The sequence below is a fragment of the Mrakia frigida genome (genome assembly GCF_051309035.1).
Source record: "Mrakia frigida strain ATCC 22029 unplaced genomic scaffold BDY24scaffold_10, whole genome shotgun sequence".
In the NCBI taxonomy this organism is placed as follows: domain Eukaryota; kingdom Fungi; phylum Basidiomycota; class Tremellomycetes; order Cystofilobasidiales; family Mrakiaceae; genus Mrakia; species Mrakia frigida.
The window spans coordinates 404,376-422,646 of NW_027481271.1; the positions used below are offsets into that span (position 1 = coordinate 404,376).

The 18,271-nt window shown below is 54.1% G+C and overlaps 6 protein-coding genes across 6 annotated transcripts; 4 read left to right on the plus strand and 2 right to left on the minus strand.

Annotated features, from left to right (window-relative positions):
* Positions 1-357: 357 nt before the first annotated feature.
* Positions 358-6,174, plus strand: SMC4 (condensin subunit SMC4; the record flags this gene model as incomplete). The annotated part of the gene is made up of 22 exons (XM_076637349.1): positions 358-777; positions 881-1,072; positions 1,192-1,371; positions 1,471-1,684; positions 1,784-1,893; positions 1,975-2,082; positions 2,153-2,281; positions 2,358-2,502; positions 2,592-2,797; positions 2,891-2,968; positions 3,045-3,203; positions 3,283-3,956; positions 4,044-4,548; positions 4,635-4,744; positions 4,822-5,027; positions 5,114-5,325; positions 5,395-5,529; positions 5,606-5,650; positions 5,719-5,755; positions 5,833-5,882; positions 5,955-6,010; positions 6,084-6,174. 22 exons carry the CDS (start codon positions 358-360, stop codon positions 6,172-6,174), a joined length of 4,062 nt encoding a protein of 1,353 aa, XP_076497978.1.
* Positions 6,175-6,516: 342 nt separating this feature from the next.
* SEC5 (exocyst subunit SEC5) lies at positions 6,517-10,874 on the minus strand. The gene is made up of 16 exons (XM_076639849.1): positions 10,590-10,874; positions 10,478-10,503; positions 10,179-10,376; positions 10,013-10,093; positions 9,779-9,924; positions 9,348-9,583; positions 9,108-9,226; positions 8,930-9,037; positions 8,733-8,863; positions 8,297-8,648; positions 8,043-8,203; positions 7,787-7,969; positions 7,568-7,684; positions 7,350-7,491; positions 7,087-7,265; positions 6,517-6,970 (listed from the first exon to the last, which is right to left on the minus strand). The coding sequence occupies exons 1-16, from the start codon at positions 10,802-10,804 to the stop codon at positions 6,584-6,586; spliced, it is 2,781 nt and encodes a 926-aa protein (XP_076497979.1). The 5' UTR covers positions 10,805-10,874; the 3' UTR covers positions 6,517-6,583.
* Positions 10,875-11,135: 261 nt separating this feature from the next.
* Positions 11,136-12,580, plus strand: ERS1 (cystinosin-like protein ERS1). Its single transcript, XM_076639850.1, has 6 exons — positions 11,136-11,229; positions 11,322-11,384; positions 11,474-11,645; positions 11,712-11,900; positions 11,992-12,182; positions 12,308-12,580. The coding sequence occupies exons 1-6, from the start codon at positions 11,174-11,176 to the stop codon at positions 12,456-12,458; spliced, it is 822 nt and encodes a 273-aa protein (XP_076497980.1). The 5' UTR covers positions 11,136-11,173; the 3' UTR covers positions 12,459-12,580.
* A 72-nt stretch (positions 12,581-12,652) lies between these two features.
* On the minus strand, positions 12,653-13,968 carry BDY24DRAFT_384663 (DJ-1/PfpI family protein). The gene is made up of 5 exons (XM_076639851.1): positions 13,532-13,968; positions 13,364-13,456; positions 13,184-13,272; positions 12,962-13,097; positions 12,653-12,882 (listed from the first exon to the last, which is right to left on the minus strand). The coding sequence occupies exons 1-5, from the start codon at positions 13,935-13,937 to the stop codon at positions 12,788-12,790; spliced, it is 819 nt and encodes a 272-aa protein (XP_076497981.1). The 5' UTR covers positions 13,938-13,968; the 3' UTR covers positions 12,653-12,787.
* Positions 13,969-14,138: 170 nt separating this feature from the next.
* BDY24DRAFT_414022 (uncharacterized protein) lies at positions 14,139-15,430 on the plus strand (the record flags this gene model as incomplete). The annotated part of the gene is made up of 3 exons (XM_076643253.1): positions 14,139-14,859; positions 14,946-15,048; positions 15,151-15,430. The coding sequence occupies 3 exons, from the start codon at positions 14,139-14,141 to the stop codon at positions 15,428-15,430; spliced, it is 1,104 nt and encodes a 367-aa protein (XP_076497982.1).
* A 418-nt stretch (positions 15,431-15,848) lies between these two features.
* Positions 15,849-17,828, plus strand: HRT3 (SCF ubiquitin ligase complex subunit HRT3; the record flags this gene model as incomplete). The annotated part of the gene is made up of 7 exons (XM_076643254.1): positions 15,849-15,895; positions 15,973-16,689; positions 16,841-16,998; positions 17,102-17,219; positions 17,299-17,535; positions 17,641-17,704; positions 17,787-17,828. 7 exons carry the CDS (start codon positions 15,849-15,851, stop codon positions 17,826-17,828), a joined length of 1,383 nt encoding a protein of 460 aa, XP_076497983.1.
* Between the last annotated feature and the right edge of the window lie 443 nt (positions 17,829-18,271).

Below are 18,271 nucleotides of genomic sequence, written 5' to 3' on the forward strand. Positions count from 1 at the left end.
TCCGCAGCAGCCTCTCCACCAGCACCAACGAAATCTAAACCCAGATCTACCAGAAGGAAGGTCGTTCAGTCTGAGGACGACGACGAGGAAGAAGAAGAGGTTGAAGCTCCTCCTCCCGCCAAAGTCTCCAAGGCTAAAGGGAAAGCCAAAGTTTCTACGAGCTCCACAGCATCTACCGTCGAGGAACCCGAACCTGCTAGGAGGAGGAGCGGAAGAACTTCAGGGAAGGGAGTCGAGGAGGTTCAGCAACCCTCACCTCCGACCTCGATTGGAAGGAAGTCAGCTCGTTCTTCTGTCGCCAAAGCCGCTCCTCCTCCTCCCCCTCCAGCACCTGTCGAGGACGAGGACGATGATGCCATGGAGGAAGACGAGGCGGATTCGCTTCTGGCAGAGGATCAGGCTGTAGCTCCAGAGGAAGAGGAGGACGTGGCCGAGGAGGAGGAGGAGGAGGAGGAGGACGAAGGAGACAACGATATGGACGAAGACGAACCAGCAGCTCCTCAAGAACCAGTTCAACTCATCCCAGCATCTCCCCAACCTCAACCAACATCCCCAGCTCAACCACCCATCCCAGCGGACGCTTCAACCTCAGCCTCCCAGCCACCATCAACACCAGCTCGACCTCCTTCCTCCCAGCCCAACGCTCCTCACGCTCCTCCTCCTCCTCCAGCTCCCGAGCAGCCTCAAGGTCCCCAGAAACGACTCATCATCCACAAGATGGTTCTCGAGAACTTCAAGTCTTACGCTGGAAGGCAGGAGATCGGTCCTTTCCACAAGGTGCGTCTTTCCTCCTCTACCTCGAGCTCGCGTTCGAGCTTCCTTCCTCTCCGAACCCTCTTTCCCTTTGTTGATCACAACTTGCTCTTCTCTCATCCAACAGTCCTTCTCCGCCATCGTCGGACCCAACGGATCTGGGAAGTCCAACACCATCGACGCTCTCCTCTTCGTCTTCGGATACCGAGCTTCAAAGATGAGGCAAGGAAAGCTCTCCGAGCTCATCCACAACTCGGAGGCCTTCCCTGACCTCGGATACTGCAAGGTTGAGGTTTGGTTCAAGGAGATCATCGATTTGGTGAGTGCTTAGTCCGGTGGTTTTATTGCTCAAGATGTCGAAGGGATGAAACTATGGGAGAAGAGAGGAAGGGGAAGGGAGTCGAGCTGACCTTCGACGCGACGTTTTGTTTCCTTCAGCCTGGACCCGACGCGTTCAAGAACGTTCCCAACTCGTCTCTCATCGTCGCTCGAACAGCTTACAGAGACAACAAGTCCAAGTACACCATCAACGAACGAACGAGCAACTACACCGAGGTCACGACGCTGCTCAAGGACCGTGGGATCGATTTGACTCACAAGAGGTTCTTGATTCTTCAGGTGAGCTTGAATCCTATCTCTTCTTCGCTCCAGCTTCCTCTCCAAACAACCAGCTGACTCTCTTCATCTCATTATGTCGTGGTCGCTTGCACTCTACAGGGAGAGGTCGAATCCATCGCTCAGATGAAACCCAAGGCGACGAACGAGCACGAGGAAGGACTTCTCGAATACCTCGAAGACATCATCGGAACGTCCAAGTACAAGACTCCGATCGAAGAGGCTCTCGTCGAGGTCGATGGTCTGAACGAGGTCATGGGAGAGAAGAAGGGGAGGTTGGGCATCGTTGTGAGGGAGTTGAACGGCTTGAAGGTTCGTCTCTCCTCTCCCGCTCTCCTCCGATCTCAAATGATCAACGCTGACGCGTTTCCTTCTCTGCTTGCCCTTGTGGTACTCTAGTCGAGGAAGAAGGAAGCGGAGGACTACCTTCGAGACCAGAACGAGCTCGCCAGACGTCAATCCGCTCTCTACCAATACCACATCTTCGTTCTTCGACGAAACATCGATATCACCGAGCAGACTATGGTTCGTAGCTTCGCATTTTCTCTCCCACTGTTCGGCCGAGTTCATCGTACTGACCGAAATCTCGCGTCTGGCCTCACACAGGAACAAGCTCGTCAGGAACTCGACGCCGAGAAGGACGCCAACAAGGGAAACCTCGCCGAGATCGACGCTCTCACTGCCTCGTACAACGAGCAAAACGAGATCTTCCAGGTTCGCAGATCCCTCTTCCGATCTAAGAACGGGACTGAACTGACGAGACTATCGACCTCCCTTCCTCCAGGACGTCAAGAGGAAGACCGAGACGATCATGAAGGAGCTCGCCGTTCAGGAGAAGAAGCAAGTCCAACTCGAGGAGAAGAAGAAGCACGGAGCTAACCAGCAGAAGAAGCTCAAGAAGTCGATCAGCGAGGTGAGTGGATCTCTTTCAGCCTTGTCGAAGAGCCGTACCGTTCGACGCGACTGACTCGTCCCTTCTTCTTTCGCAGGACACCCACGCTCGTTCGAGTGCTCTTTCCTGGGTTGAGAACCACGAGGAGACCATTGGCAAGACCAGGAAAGAACTGGATCGACTGGAGACCAAGCTCGTCGGAGAGGAGCGAGAGTTCGAGGAGATTCGAGATGGATTGAAGGGTTCGTTCCCTGTCTCTCTCTCGTTTGTCTCCCTTCTTCGTCATCTCGATGACTGACTCTGACTCTTCTCTCTCGATCCTGATACACAGACAAGACCGCCGAGTTCTCCAACCAGATCGAGATCAAGCAGCAGGAGCTCGAACCCTGGACGGCCAAGATCAGCGAGAAGCAGGCCGGAGTCGACGTTGCTTCGAGTGAACGGGATCTTCTCGTCGAGAAAGCTTCGGGGATGAGGGAGGCTATCGTGGAAGCTGAGTCTGCTTTGGCGAAGCTCAAGGGAGGAGGACAGGACAAGGTGCGTTGGCGCTCGTTTTCTTCCTCCGTTCGTCGTTCTTCCTTCCGTCGAGCTGACCCGCTCCCGTCTTCGCCCGCTTTTCTGTGCTCTTAGGTCGAAGCTCTCGAGGCTCTCGTTCAGGAGAAGAAGGATCTGGAGAAGCAGCTCGTTGCGGCCGAGAAGAAGATTGCCGTTCGTTCTCTCCCCCTTCTTCCCTCGCCTCGTAGAGTTCGAGAACATGAGCTGATTCTTTCATGCTTCTTCGCAGGCTCTCGGAAGCAAGGGAGAGGAGCTCCGAGTCAAGGCTTCCTCGACTCGTCAGAAGGCCGATGAGGCGAAGGCTTCCCTCGCTGCCAGCAAGGGAGAGGACGCGATGCTCTCTGGTCTCAAGAAGCTCTCGGAGATGGGTCGTCTCACTGGGTTCCACGTGGGTTTGCCTCCTTTGGCCGTTTATTCTCTTTCGTTCCTTCGCTGACCTTCGTCTCTTCCTCCCTTTCTTTTTCCAGGGACGTCTCGGAGACCTCGGAGTTATCGACGACAAGTACGACGTCGCCGTCACTACTGCCTGTGGAGGATCTCTCAACTCACTCGTCACGGACAACATCGAGCAAGGTCAAGCCGTCATCGAGCATCTCCGTCGAACAGGAGGTCGAGCCAACATCTTCGTTCTCGACAAGCTTCCCAACAAGGATCTCGGTCAACTCGAAACCCCAGAGAACGTCCCTCGTCTCTTCGATCTCATCAAACCCAAGCACGGTCGATTCGCTACAGCCTTCTTCAAAGCTACCGGAAACACTCTCGTCGCCGAGTCCCTCGAACAAGCCAACAGGATCGCCTACGGGAAGAAGAGGTGGAGAGTCGTCACGCTCGGAGGAGATCTCATCGACGTCTCGGGAGCCATGAGTGGAGGCGGCACGAGAGTCCAGAAGGGAGGGATGAGCTCCAAGTTCGCTGCCGATCGAGTCGAACCTCAGGTCATCGCTAGGTTCGAGAAGGAGAGCGTCGATGCTCAGCAGGAACTCGTCTCGTTCCAGGGAGACAAGAGGACGTTGGAGGCCGAGCTCGCTACGATCCAGAAGAGGATCCCTCAGGTCGAGATCGCCATCACCAAGATCGAACTCGACGTTCAGAACGGTCAGAAGAGGGTTGCCGAGGCTGAACGACGCGTCACGGAGCTGAAGTGAGTCGATTTCGACGTTCGAAGAAGACGCGAGGGCACCTGTTGACTTCGTTTCTTCCTCTTTTGTGTATCTCTCCCTTCCATCAGGTCTCAGAGCAAGCCCAACGCCGACGACGAGAAGAGGATCGCTGCTCTCGACAAGGACATCGCCGCTCTCACTAAGGACATCGACAAGCTTCACCAGAAGTCGTCCGGGATCGAGGAAGCCATCAAGGATCTCCAGAACAAGATTCTCGAAGTCGGAGGAGTCAGACTTCGTTCTCAGAAGTCCAAGGTCGACGGAACGAAGCAGATGATCGATCTCGCCAACGACAAGATCACCAAATCCGAGGTCGAGCAAACCAAGGCTAGGAAGGACTCGGAGAAGGCAGAGAAGGCTATCGCCTCCAACACCGCTAAGCTCGAAGAGATCGACGAACAACTCGAGGCTCATGCGAGCGATCTGGCGACCTGCACGGAGGATCTGGAACTCGTTCGGTCGACGCTCGAGGCTGCTCAGCACGGGAAGGAGGATCTGGAGGAGGACTTGATGGCTAGGAAGGCGGAGCTTGACGAGAAGCAGCACTCGATCAACACTTTCAGGGCCAGGGAGGTGAGTCTTTTTGGTTCGAGCGCGTCGACACGAATCAACGACGCTGACCTTGGGCCCTTCCTCTCTTTCTCCTTGATCCTCATCAGCTCGAGCTCACTCAGAAGATTGCTGAGAACCAGAAGATTCAGAAGGACAGCGAGCACAAGTTCAAGCACTGGTCGGATCGACACGGAGAGCTGGAGCTTCAATACATCGAGTAAGTCTCACCGTCTCGTCATCCTCTTTCTTTCTTTTCGCTGATAACGACTCTTTTCTCTGTCTTACCTTTTCCAGAGAGGACGACGAGGAACCCGTAGTCGTCAAACCCGAGCTCGATCAAGACGGAAACCCAGTCGAAGTCGATCCCGAAGTTCTTGTCGCTGCTGCCCAAGCCGCCGCTCAAAACAAGCAGTCTCACGTCGAGCTCGAGATCTTCTCCGAGGAGGAACTGGAGTCGATGAACCGAGACGTCCTGACCGCCGACGTTGCCAACCTCGAGGGTGAGTCTTGTGGAATTGAGCTCCACGACTCGAGCGAACAACGAGCTGATCGTCCCTTCATCGCGTCCTCGCTTCTTCCTCCCCAGAACGAGTCAACAAGTCCAAACCCAACATGGCCGTCCTCGCCGAGTACAGGAAACGTCAAGCCGAGTTCGACGAGCGTCAATCCGATCTCGATCTCGTCACTGCCAACCGAGACAGCGGGAAGAAACGATACGACGATCTTCGACAGACGCGTCACTTCGAGTTCATGGCTGGGTTCAACGCTATTTCTTCCAAGCTCAAGGAGATGTACCAGGTACGCCACCTTTCCGTCTTTCCTAGTTTCAGCTTCATCATCTGACTCGTTATCTTGACCGCATCACAGCTCATCACCCTCGGAGGTCTCGCTGAGCTCGAACTCGTCGACAGTTTGGATCCCTTCTCGGAGGGAATCATCTTCAGTGTTATGCCTCCCAAGAAGAGTTGGAAGAACATCTCGAACTTGTCTGGTGGAGAGAAGGTGAGTTGCTCAGGTTCTTGGCTCTTCATCCCTTCGTCGAGAGGCTGATCTCGCCTCGTTTCTTCCCTTTCCCCAGACTCTGTCGTCCCTCGCCCTCGTCTTTGCCCTTCACGTCTTCAAGGTGCGTCTCCTTTCATCATCTTCCACTTCTCCTTCCCTGTCGCTGACTCTGTTTTTTTTTTTCTTCAGCCGACTCCTCTCTACTTCATGGACGAGATCGATGCTGGTGAGGCTCTCCGTCACTCTCTCTTCCCTCCTTTCTCTTCCTCCGCGCTGACCACCACGTCCCCATTCTTCCTCCAGCCCTCGACTTCAGGAACGTCAGTATCATCGCCAACTATATTCGGGAGCGGGTGAGTCGTTCCTCTATCTTTGAGACGCATCGAAACGTCTTGTTGACTCCCGTTCCATTCCTCTTCTTTCAGACCAAATCCGCCCAGTTCATCATCATCTCTCTTCGGTCGGATATGTTCGAGCTCTCGTATGTCACGCATTCCCCTCTCATCCCTCCTGATATTCCCCACCCTGACCCTCTTCTGTCCTTCGACTCACAGGCATCGTCTCGTCGGAATTTACAAGACCAACAACGCGACCAAGTCGATCTCCATAGACAACTCGGCTCTCGTTCCTGCCACCAGATCTTAGACCTCTCCTCCTTTCGGTACATACCTCCTTTCTATCTCATCGGTTCGTTTGGTTCGCTCTCTTCGTCTTTGCTTTCTTCCTTTTTCTTTCTCGGTTCTCTCTTCGGATCTCATGCAGGATTTGCCTTTCTGTTTTACCGTCTTAAACCGACAAGCGAGTCCACTATGTACCCTGAGTTGCAGAATACCTGTCTCGGCATCCCGACTGGCCTCTCGTTTGTGCCCCTCGACGCGTCTGGATTCAAGACGTCCCAGTTTCGCTCAGTATCTTCCTCTTTTCTCCCGTTTCTCTCTCTCTTGCTCGCCTATAACTTGGAGGACCTGCTTCTTGAAGGAAGGTGCGTTTCGTTACGTATCGTATCATCAAAAGACCACCAAAGGCGAAATATCAACGCCGTCGCTCCCCCTCCTCAACGAACCCTAGCCGTCCCCTCTCCAGGCTGTCCAGCTGCAACTCTCGGCGTGTTCACACTTCCTCCTCCACCAGCCCTGGGTGTTCCACTCCCACTCCCTCCTCCGACGCTCGAACTGCTCTTCGACTTGCTCGAGCTCGACCCGCCTCCGTTCGAAGGCACCCTCAAACAGACGAAATCGGTCGACGTCGCTCTCCTCGTGTCGTGCAAAGTTTTCTTGACTCCGTCCAGTTCCTTCTGAAGGTCGTCTCCGGAGTTGGTCGAGTTTGGAGGACGAGCGTAGGCTTTGGAGATCGTTGCGTAAATTTCGGTGAGGTTGGCGGTTGCTGCTGGGGTGACGTGGATCATGAGGGTTTGGTGGATGAACTCAATTTCGAGGGTTGCCTAGAAAGAGAAGAATCAGAAGGAGGGGAACGGAGGGAAGGCGGGTGAGCGGTTTGGTTTGGTTCGACGGCGAGAAAGGGAGCACAGAGAGAGAGAACGGGATCGAGCGGACTCACACTCAGCATCCCACCCATTCCGAACCTCTTAACCTGCTTGAAACTCTCGAGCGAGACTTTGGCGACTTCCTCGAGGAGGGTGCTGAGCGTTCGTTCGAGGAGAGGTTTGGCGATGCTGTTGACCTGGGCGTGGACTTCGACCATCGCCATGAGAGCTTCGTAAACGTACGAGCCGACCTCTGTGAGAGCAGATGGGTTGGAAGCAGTTGTTGTTAGAAGGGAAAAGACGGTGGAGGACGCAACGAGAGAGAGAGAGGACGAACCGGTCGGTTTGGGACATCGATACCAATCGACTCCGCTTGCTAGGATTCCTCGACGGATGATCTCTTGAAGGACTCCGGCTTTGCGTCGGACGAAGTCATCGAAGAGAATCTTGTCGAGTTGGTCTACTACTTCGCTCAGCGTCTGAAAGAAGGAAAGAGAGGAGCGGGTCAGAAAGGAAAGTGCAACGCGACGAAGAGCGAAGGAAGAGTGGGCTGACCTGCCGATCACCGTCGGTTGGGACTCCATAAGAGGACTCGAGCTGCTTGATGATCTTGGGAAGGAGAGTCTTCTTGAGATAGGCGAGGTTGCTGATGGTGAGAAGGATTCGAGTGTCCTGAAGGGGTTCAAGGAGGAGAGGAGGGAAAGGAAGGTTCAGCAGGCATTTCTCGCAGGATGGGGAAAGAGAGACGAAAAAGAGGTGAGAGGTTGAACGAACGATATCTCCGACATCTGGCGGGGACGCGACTCCCTCGACAAGAACAACGATCTTTCCTGCTGGTGGCGGACGAAGCGGTTCGTAGTCCGAGAAGGCGAGATGGACGAGACCGTCGAGAAGGAAATAGAGCGAGTCAAAGAAAGCGTTCTTGATCTTGGTGACGAATTGAGGGGAGACGTCCGGCTGGAAGTGGGAGACGGAAGAAAGGGCGGTCAACGACGCGTCGACGTGAGGCGGAAGAGGGAACGGAACGAACTGGTCTCCGTGTGCTCGAAGTTCGTTCGATTCCTCCAGCAGCCGTGTAGGCACAGGTAGCGTTGTGACGTTGGAAGTCTGCTAGTCGAGTGAGGTAGGTCGTCGTTGAGGGAGTGTCCGCGTTCGGGGTCCAATCCTCGATCATGTAGAAGATCTTTGCGTCTGCGCGGCAGAAAATAGAGCAGCAGACGTCAGAAACGAGGTCTTCATACCTTCGCATATCTCCTGTACGCGAAAAGAAAGGTTGAGATTCACCCTTGGCCCAAGTTTCGCACAGAGCCTCCTCGAATCTCCACCGCGCACTCTCGACCAAAGCTCTCAACCCGTCTCCCCCCTCCTTCGAGATCTCGTTCCCTCCAATCTCTCCGACGCACTCCGTCATCTCAGCTAGTAATCGGTTGACGAAGAGCCCCGTGGTGAGACTGCTCGAATTCAGAGGAACAAAGGGAGGGACGGTTCCAGTCGAGCTCGAAGAAGAAGCGGCGACATCGGAGAGGGTGAAGAAGGACGAGAGGAGAGAGATGTAGAGGTTGAGGATATCGAGAGCCATTTGACGGCATTGAGTTGGAGAACGGCGAGATGGTGGTGTGCTCGGATCGGTGTTTGGCTAGACGAGAGAGAAGGAAAGAGAGAAGAAAGAAGGACGAGTCAGCGAGAGAGCGGGAAGCCGAACGACGCGATACAAGCGTACCTTCTTGAACTTTCCATCCATGAAAGACTTCGCTATACGCCAGAAGCTCGGAAGAGACTGAAGAAGGATGTCCGAGAGGTTCTTGACGATGGCGAGAGTCGCAGTCCAGACTTCGTTTCCTTCGCCAGTTTCTGGGAGGAAAGGAACGGAAAGGATGTCAGTGTCTTGATTTCAGATAAGGTGGAAGATCGACTCACCCAAGATGCGTTCGGGATCTTTGCCAGCGAGGGAGAGCACTGAACGCTGAAGATCGAGAGCGAGACGTTTCTCCTCCAAAGACTCGGCGGGAACCTTCTCACGAAGAGCTGCAGAAAGGACGCATCAGGATCGCAAGAATGGCAGGAGCTGACGGAATTGAATGAAGAGGAAACGAACCTTTGGCTCTCGAAACGAGCTGGTCGTGCGACTTCCTCATGTGAGAGAGAATGTACTGATGCTGACTGTCGAAGTACGTCCAGATCGCCTCGTCCGAGGAGTCCAGCTCCAGCAAAATCCTGATGGCCCGAAGCGAAAGGAGAGTCAGCTGTCGTCGGCCTGTACATTCCTCGAAAACCGGGAGGATATCGCCTTCGAGAGGCGGAGGAGGCTGAGGAAGGAGAGACGCGTCGAACTCACTCGATCGTCTTCTCTTGCTCCTCCACACTCCTTCTGGGATCCCTCAACAAGCCCATCAAAGTCCCTCTCATCTCTCCGACAATCTTCTCGACGATTCTCCAGACCTTGTCGATGATCCTCCTCTGCTGTTCCTTCTGAGACGCGGTCTTGACGGCGACGGGGAGGAGTTGCGCGGGTCGAGTCTCGAGGAGGAACTTTCCCTTCTTGTAATCCCGAAGGGCGACATCGTAGCGGTTCTGTAAGAGGCGTATCAGAAGGTGGTTCGGCGAGAGAGAGATCCGAGGCAAAGTCGACGAGAAGCGAAGGGGAAAGGAGAGGAGGAGCGGAGAGGAGGAGCGGCGGTCAGCAGGCGAGACGACACCGAATGAGAACCGGTCTTTTGGCTGCTTCGAAGGCTGATTCAGATGAAACAGAAGGAAAGGTGTGCTCACAGCTCGTATCGAGTCAAGGATTGATCCAGGAAGATTCGAAAAGAACTTGGACTTCTCGAAGACGGAGAGCGTCGACCGGAGCTTCTGAGCTTTGAGCGAGTTCTCCAGTGAGGGTAGGAAGACTTGATCGGCTCGATGAGATGCATCTGTATCACGTTGAGTTGGAAAGAGCAATGTTTGGTCAATGTAGGTTCTCAGAAGGGCCAAAGATGAGAGTCGACGAGAACGACGTGCGTTTCAAGCTGTCCTTCAGATCCTTCGTCCCATGCTCGTTGTCGTCCGTCAGGATATCCTCCTTCATCTCAGAATAGACACCTTGGTAGAAGAAAGTAGACGGGTAGGCACTGAGTCAGCTATGGGTGGGTTAGACTGACGAGAAAGAGAGAGAAAGCGAGCTCACCATCCGTCGAGGCCTTGACAGCAACGAACCGATCGAAGTTCTCCTCCACCAGAATCCTCAGAGCTTCCGAACGCTGTTCTATAGAGTCTCGGAGGTTGTTTACCCCCTCTGCTAAGTCTCGGTAGGTTGCATCCGGGTGGGCTGTTTGGAGGAAGACGGTGGGATCGAAGGACTTGGAGGAGAGGAGGATGGAAGCACCTGAGGAGGGGAAAGCAGGTCGCCAGAGTCAGCGAGGAGCTAGATCTTAAAGAAAAAAGGACTGAAGGGCAACTCGGTAAAATTAGGTAGGAGCTACTCACGAGATTGAAGGTCCATTCCCTTCAAGCTGGACGAGAGGAAACAAACCCAAAAGAAGGAAAGGTGAGCTCGAGCTCGCGCCTCCTTCCTCCCTTCCTTCGTTTGCGAACTCACTCTACGCTTCCCCCCAACCCCAAGGGATCTGGTTCATCCTTGATCGTCTCGCCTCCTCCTACAGTCCCACTCCCAGAAGACTCAATCCCACTAGTCATGTCTCCTATGATCCCTCCTTCGAGCTCGTAGTCGACGTCCTCCCATCGCGTTGGTGAGAGCGTCCGGATTCGATACTTGCGAAGAAGAGCTGCTTCGTCCACCGTAGTTCGGCTCATTCGTCAAGGTCAAAGAGGATTGTGGGGCAGAAGCCGGAGGCTGAGAAGGGGAGTTGGATGGGTGTTGAGCGTTTGAAGGACGCGAGCTCTCGAGCTCGAGGCGAGACCGAGCCTCCTTTTCCTGATCTTGACGACCGAACTCGCCTCGACGACGAGGGAACATACGTCGACAAATTTGAGCAAGATGACTTTGAAACGAGTAATCTCGTAGAATCTGGCTTGTTCTGCTGCTCGAAGTGCAGCTTTGCCCGTCGTGAGTTAGTAATCGATTGCGTCTTCAGCCCTCGCGGACCAAGGCGAGCTCACTTTCCTTTCTTCCCCTTCCCTTCCAGTTTGAAAGCCAACCACGACACTCTCAAACACTTCAGCATGTCCTCGATAGACCGTTCCTCTCTCCGGCTGCTCTCTGAAGTGATAGGTTGGGTGTGAGTCCTTCTTCGTCCAGCTCTCTCCCTCTCTCCGACCAAACATAAAACCTCGAGCTCACCTTCCCTCCTTCTTCGCCCTTCTCCTACAGATACTTCTGCTCCTGGACAGCGTCCTTCTACCCTCAGGTCATTCTCAACTACAAAACACAGTCGTAAGCTCACCTCTTCATCCTTCAAAGCGTTCGCAAAACTTCAACTTGATGACTAACTCGCCTCGTTCCCTTTTCTCTCCCTCCCTCAGAACGAAGGGCTTCGCTGTGGATTTTGCGACCACCAACCCTCTCGGATACCTCTGCTTGACAACTTTCAACGTCTCTCTCAAGTTCTCCTCCTTCGTGAGACAGCAGTACGGTGCGAGGCACGATGGTCATCGCCCAACTGTCTCTGGGAGCGACGTCGCATTTGCCATCCATGTAAGCCCTCTCTACTTTTCTCGAGGTCTGTAACGTTCAAGCTGAATCCTCTTCCTTTGTACGCAGGCTCTCATCTTGTCAACAGTCTCGTTCTCTCAAATGCTCTACTACCCTTCTGCCCAACGTCTCTCGACCTACAACAAGGTCGCCTTGCCCGTCTTGGCCCTTCTCGTCCTCTCCGGTGCTCTTCTCACCTACTCTGGAGTCCGAGGCTTGCAACTACTTGACTTCCTCTACTTGTTTTCGTACCTCAAAGTGAGAAATCTCTCTCTCGAGACCTGATTCCCTTCTCTCTCTTGCTCTCTCTCGACCTGACGCTTCGTCTTCGTCTCGGTTTCTTCCTTAGCTCTACATCACTTTCACGAAGTACATCCCTCAAGCCTATCTCAACTACAACCGAAAATCGACTGAAGGGTGGTCGATCTTCAACATCTACCTCGACTTGATCGGAGGGACGCTCTCCTTCGTTCAGCTCTTCCTCGACGCGTGGCTGGACGGGGACGTCTGGGGAGGAACGTTCGGAAACCCTAGCAAGCTGTGAGTGTCCTTCATCGAGCTCGATTGACTTCCCTCACTCTTTCCAGCAGATCATTCCTTCGTGTGTGCGCCCTGATCTGACGCGTCGTCCCTTTGCTCCTTTCGTCCTCTCTTTCCTCCTGCAGCGGCATGTCGGTCTTCACCTTCGCCTTCGACTCCCTCTTCATCTTTCAGCACTACCTCCTCTACCCCCATCCTTCCGAATCCACGAGTCCGAAGCTCGTTACTGAAGCGGAGGAGGACGAGGTCGTGGATGAAAGGACGCCTTTGCTTTAGAACCTGGACGCGTTTGGTTTTGCTCTCTTTCTCTTTCCACTTGGAGGTTTAGAACTATCGGAGGTATGTATTACTTAGACTCTTAGGTTTTGTATTGGATTTCACTGGAATGCTGCTTTCTAGTTGGCGAGGAACAGAATGAAAGACGAACAGGTGTCGAGAGAACGATCAATGAGAACTTTCTTTCTCAGTGACGCTCTTTTCTTTGGAAGGAGGTCAGTCCGTACAGAGATTTGATAAGAAGTACTAGCAGAAGAGATCTATAGAAACTACAAGACCCTCGATCGGACTCCTCCTCTACAAAGCGAGTACATGCGCGTCGAGGCGCGCTAAACCAACCCATGGAACTCAGCCCACTCGTCGTCTCCCTCATCTCGCCCAGAAAACTCCAACACCCCTCTGATCTTCAGGCCAATCGCTGGACCTATAGCACCAACCAAAAAAGCGAGCAGCGAGTCAGGGACTTGGAGACGAAGGAAGATACGACGCGTCAAAAAGCTCACCAAGGAGATGATCCATCCACGCGGTGATCATGTCCATCCCTGCTGTCACTCCAGAAGAAGTCCATAGGTTCCCGTCGACGATCCATCTTGCCTTGGGTACCCAGACGATGGAAGGGTTCGTTGTAGAGGTGTGCTCCTGTTCGAGGCGAGTCAGCAGCGGAGAGGCGGCGGAGATCAGACGCGGAGCGTGGAGAGAGAGATCTCAGATGGAAGCAGACTTACCGTCAGAGCTTTGTAGGCAGATTTGTTGGAGGTGGCTCTCTTTCCGTCTAGGAAGCCAGTTGAGCTTAAGAGCCAGGATCCAGTGCAGACTTCATCGCAGAGAGAGAGAGAGCAACAGCGTGAGCTCTCGTCGAGAGAGCTGGGGTCGAGATCGGAAGAGGAGGTCGTTGAAAAGCTCACCTGTGAGAACATACGTCGCTTGAGGAGCATGCTCGTTCAAGAAGACCCTCGCTCGAGCGTTGGTTTCGAACCAAGGACGAGCTCCTCTTCCTCCTACAAACACGAGCGAGGCAGTCGAATCAGCAAACCAAACGAGAGGGGAAGAGAGTGTAGATCGAAGAGACGCACCTGGAACCAGCAGCACATCCCATTCCTTCCCTTGGGCCTCATCGTAAGTCATATCAGGAACCACGCAAAGGCCTCCTGCCATCATTAAAGGCTCTTTGGTCTCAGCAAGGTAGGAGATGGTGAGGGAGTAAGGCGAGAGAGCGACCGAGTCTCGTTTGTTGAGCTCGTCGATTTGAAGGGGGGTGAGGAGATCGGCCGGACCGATGAAGTCTAGAGGTTGAACTTCAGGGAAGAGGACGATGGCCATGGTGAGGGGTTTGGGAGTCGACATGCTGAAAGAAGAGGGTGTCGTGGTTTGAAGGAACCGAGCAAGGGAGGAGAAGGGCGAGGCTGAGCTCGACTTTCCTCCCTCGGTGTAGGCCGAGAGGGATGAAGAGTCTGGAAGGGAAGATTTTCTCGAGAACATTCACTCTGAGCACTCTCTGGACTTCTCCCTTCAGCCTCGATGAAAAAAATCAGTCTCGTCGAAGTCTTCCTATGCTGTTCTCTCCTCCCTGGAACCTTCTCCGAGCTTCTCCTCCCATCTCCTTCCTTCCCTCCCGCTTGGCCCGTTTCCCCTCCAAACCACGACATGCTCTTTTCCTCCTAACAACTGCCATCTCCCTCCATGACCAGCACGCTCCTCTATCGCCAGCTCCCTTCCCAAATGAGCATGTTCAACCAAGGCCCTTCCTCCTTCCTCCATCAGAAAAGGGCTCACTCGCCGCCTCCCTCGTCAACTCGAGACGCCGACTCTTCCTCCTCCTCCGACTCGGACACTCCTCCTCCTCCTCGCAAACGAAGAACAACAGCAACATCCTCGGAAGAAGAAGGGAAACAACCTCTGTTCGCTTTCCAGCCTCCAGCAGCGGGACCGTCGAGGGGAGGGAAGAGGGCACACGACGACAGCGAGGAGGACGAGGACGAGGAGGAGGAGGTCGGACGACGAATCGAAGACGACGAAGACGACTTTCCAGCATCAACTTCAGGACCCAGCTGGAGATCTATCACTACTACCACTACTACATCCTTCCCTCCCAACCCCAAACGATTCAAGAGGACGCTGTCCGATGGGTTCCTCAAGATGTCAGTCTCGGAGGGAAGAGGAGGAGAAGGCGCAGGCTTCGAGGAAGAGCAGCAGGAGGAAGTCGTTCACCCTTACACCGTCGAGCAGCCTGAGGAAGTCGGACCGGCAGTTTGGTTGGGATCTGCTCCTGCCTCTCGGGACGACGAGGTCGAGATCAGTGGGGTTGGGGAGGAGGAGGAGGAGAGAGCAAGGAACGAGATGGCGGTCGGGTTCTGGAGGGGAGGGGACAGCAGAAGCAGCGAAGGAGCTGGTTCGTCGAAAGGTGAGTTCTTTCTCTACATGTGTCTGTTTGTGGAGTGCTGCAGAGATGGGGAGCTGACTGATGTTCTTCTTCGATTCGTTGCTCAGATCCCTCATCCCTCTACCTTCCCTCGTCCTACCTCGCCCAGCCCTCGACGCACCACCTTCCTCCTCCCTCGAAAGCGTGGCTGAACCAACAACGAGGAGTAGTGTGCGTATCTTCTCTTCTCATCTCCATCCTCCTCACTTCTTGTGCTTCGTTTCCCTCGCTAACCTCTTCCCTGCTCTTCTTCCTTTCTTCGCGTCCTTCAAGCAGTCTCTACGCACCACCTCCCTCCTTCAACGCTCCCTTCCCCACTCCGAACCCAACCAACAGCCACTCCACTCCTCCTCCCGGATTCGGCTACCTCCCTCGTCGACCCTTTTTCGGCTCCAGAACGTCCTCGACGGGAGAGATGCAGCTCGATGAGGATGAGGACGACGCTCAAAGATCGAGGGAATCGGAGATGGAGGAACCTTGGACTGGAGCGAGCATTACAGAGCTTCCGGATGAGGAAGAGATGGACCTGGGTGGGGAGATGGACGTGGATTGAGCTGGAGAAGCTCAGAGGAGAGGAGAAGTCGAAGGAGGGAGGGTTCTGAGTCGAGGTTCAGGTTTGGGGGTAGAACGAGGTTGCTTTTTACGATTTGAAACGATAGATCCGGTTTTTGTGTAGTTCTTTCGTATTCCTGCAAGCGCTTCGGTCGTGTGAAAGCGTCTTCGAGGGGAGGAGAGAGGGAGGAAAGGTCGGAGGAGATCGAAGACGCGACGTGGTTTGAAAAGAGCTTCCTCCGTCCACAAGAACGACCTCGGAAGCCAGGTCTCTACTCCCATCCGAATCAGAGCCTCACCCTACTTTGAGCATCAACAAGGAATGGATCTGCCTCCGGAAAAATCAGCCTGAGCTCAAATGAATCAGCAGGATCCCTCCACTTCGAATCGAGAGCTCCTTCCTTTCTCTCCCAACCTCCATGTCCAAGAACGAGGTAGAACTTGCTCAAGAGCTCGAGGACTTCAGGTGAGCTCATTATGCGTTCCCATCTTCCCATTCTATCTCGATCTGAGCTCATTCTTGCCTTTGATCCTGTCCTAAAGAGCTCGATGGAAGACTGAGGTCGGAAGTCGACGTCCTCCTCCCTCCGCTCCATCTCCTTCTTCTTCCTCCCTACAACCTTCCAATCCACCTCAATCCTCTTCGAATACCCTCCTCTCACCAACATCCAACTCCTCTCATCTCCCCAATCCACTCTCGCCGTCGAAGAACCAGTCCAACCTCCCAGCTCTCTCGGTCCAACATGAGCTCACCTCCTCCTCCTCTGCTCTCGAAATCTACACCCTCGCAGCTGAGATGGAGGCGTCTGGTCAACTAGGAGAAGCCGTCAAGCTCTACCAACGAGCCTTCAGGCTGGACGACAACATCGATCGAGTCTACAACGCGCTCAAACGAAGAGCGGATCTTCACCACCCTCCCTCCTCCCATACGCTCTCCTCCGTCGCTCCTCCCTCCTCCTCGACCTCAGAAGCAGCAACCTTCGACTTCAAAACCCAGTTCCAGACAGGTCCCGACTTCGACACCGTCGCTGAGCCGTCGTTCGATCCAACAGCGGAACTCGAGGAGTCGTTCAACCAGCTCGGTCAGCACTTCGTTGCGGAGGACGAGACGCAGGAGGTGCTGCTCAATCGTCTCCCGAACGAGGTGCTTCTGGTCGTCCTGAGAACGTTGGGAAAAGCAGGAGACTGGGCGACGATTGTGAGGTTTGGGCTGGTGTGCAAGAAGGCGTTTCTGTTGAGCAAGGAGCAGACGATTTGGAGGTGAGTTCTTCGATTCCCTTCCCTCTCTCGTCGAAGCTCACCTTCGCGTTCCCTCCCTCCAATCGCCGCAACGTCTCTCCTCCCTCTCTCGATCATCCATCTTCCATACTCTCAACTGACTCCCATCCTTTGCCTTCATCGACGTTTACAGAGAGATCTGCTCCCTCACCTTCGTTCCTCCGTTCCAAATCGAGCCAGAACAGTCGTTCACGTCGCTCGCACGAACTTTTCACGACAACGACTATCGAGAAATGTTCGTTCGACAACCTCGAGTTCGTCTCGACGGAATCTACATCAGCGTGTGCCACTGTGCGTCTTCCTTCATCAGCTCGGGCTTGCCCCTGCTCTCGTCCTTTCGCACTCCGTCGCCGTCGTCGTCGCTGACTCTCGTCTTCCTTGTTCCTTCTTTCAGACCTTCGATCTGGAGAGAGCGAAAACAGTTGGATCGACACTACCCATCTCATCACCTACCATCGACTGCTTCGTTTCTTCGCCGATGGAACGTGCATCTCGCTCCTCTCCACAGAACAGTTCGTCCCTCTCGTTTCTCTTCTCGATGAGCTCAAACTGACGCGTCGCTCTCCCTTGTTCCTCCTTTTAACTTCCTAGTCCTTCGGTCCTCGTTCCTCTCCTCACTCCTACCCTTCGAATGAAAGGCCTCCATCACGGCTTCTGGTCCATCACTCCTCCCTCCGACTCTCTCGATCCCTCCAAACCCTCTTTGTACGAAGCCAGCGGACCAGAGATCCAGGTCTCCTCACTCGTGGAACCCGATTCGGTCAACGAGACGAGACCGCTGAAGTATACGTTCCAGATGGTGCTCAGGCTGGGAGGACCGAGAGGACGGTGAGTCTCCTTTCTTCTCTCCTCATGAGCTCGGAGGACTTCGACTCGCTCCAAACGAGCTTGACTGACTTTTCGCTCCCTTTGCTTCTCGTCCTCGACTTTCAGATGGAACAAGATCGAGCTGAAGGAGTACAAGAGCTTGAATCTTAGCAACGGGGAGGAATTGGACGTGAGTCTCTTTCGTCGCGTCGTTTTTCGTCCGTTTCTCCTTTGCTGACCTCTCGTCCTTTCGTTCGATGTTTCTTTCGTAGATCCGTCTCTTCAATCAAAAGTCCTTCTTCTTCTCGAAGTAAGCTTCTTTCTGCTTTGTTTCGGTCCCTCCGAAAAGATGGCTGACCTCTCCTCCTTCCTTCCTTCTTCCTCTTCGCAGAGTCCGTTCCTTCCCTCCCTTCGGTTGAACGGGATCAAGCTCGGCGGACGCACGGCTCGATACTCTCTTTTGGGTTTTACGATGGACATGACGTTTGCCCTTTTATTCGCTTTCACCTCGTGTCTCTGAAAAACTTCATAGCGATCGGAACGCCAACGAAAAAAGAAACGGGTTCGTCAAACTCCCTTTTCACTTTGATTGTTTCCTATCCGCCGTTGCGGATCGTCCGTCGTTGGTCACCCGTTTGCTGATCGAGGGCTTTGTTCCGTGTTTTTTTCCCAGGAATTTCCTCGAGATCGAACGAGATTGGCCTCGGACGCTCCCGTCCGCCCTGTTTCCACGACTTGTTCTTCCCTCCTTCATCTT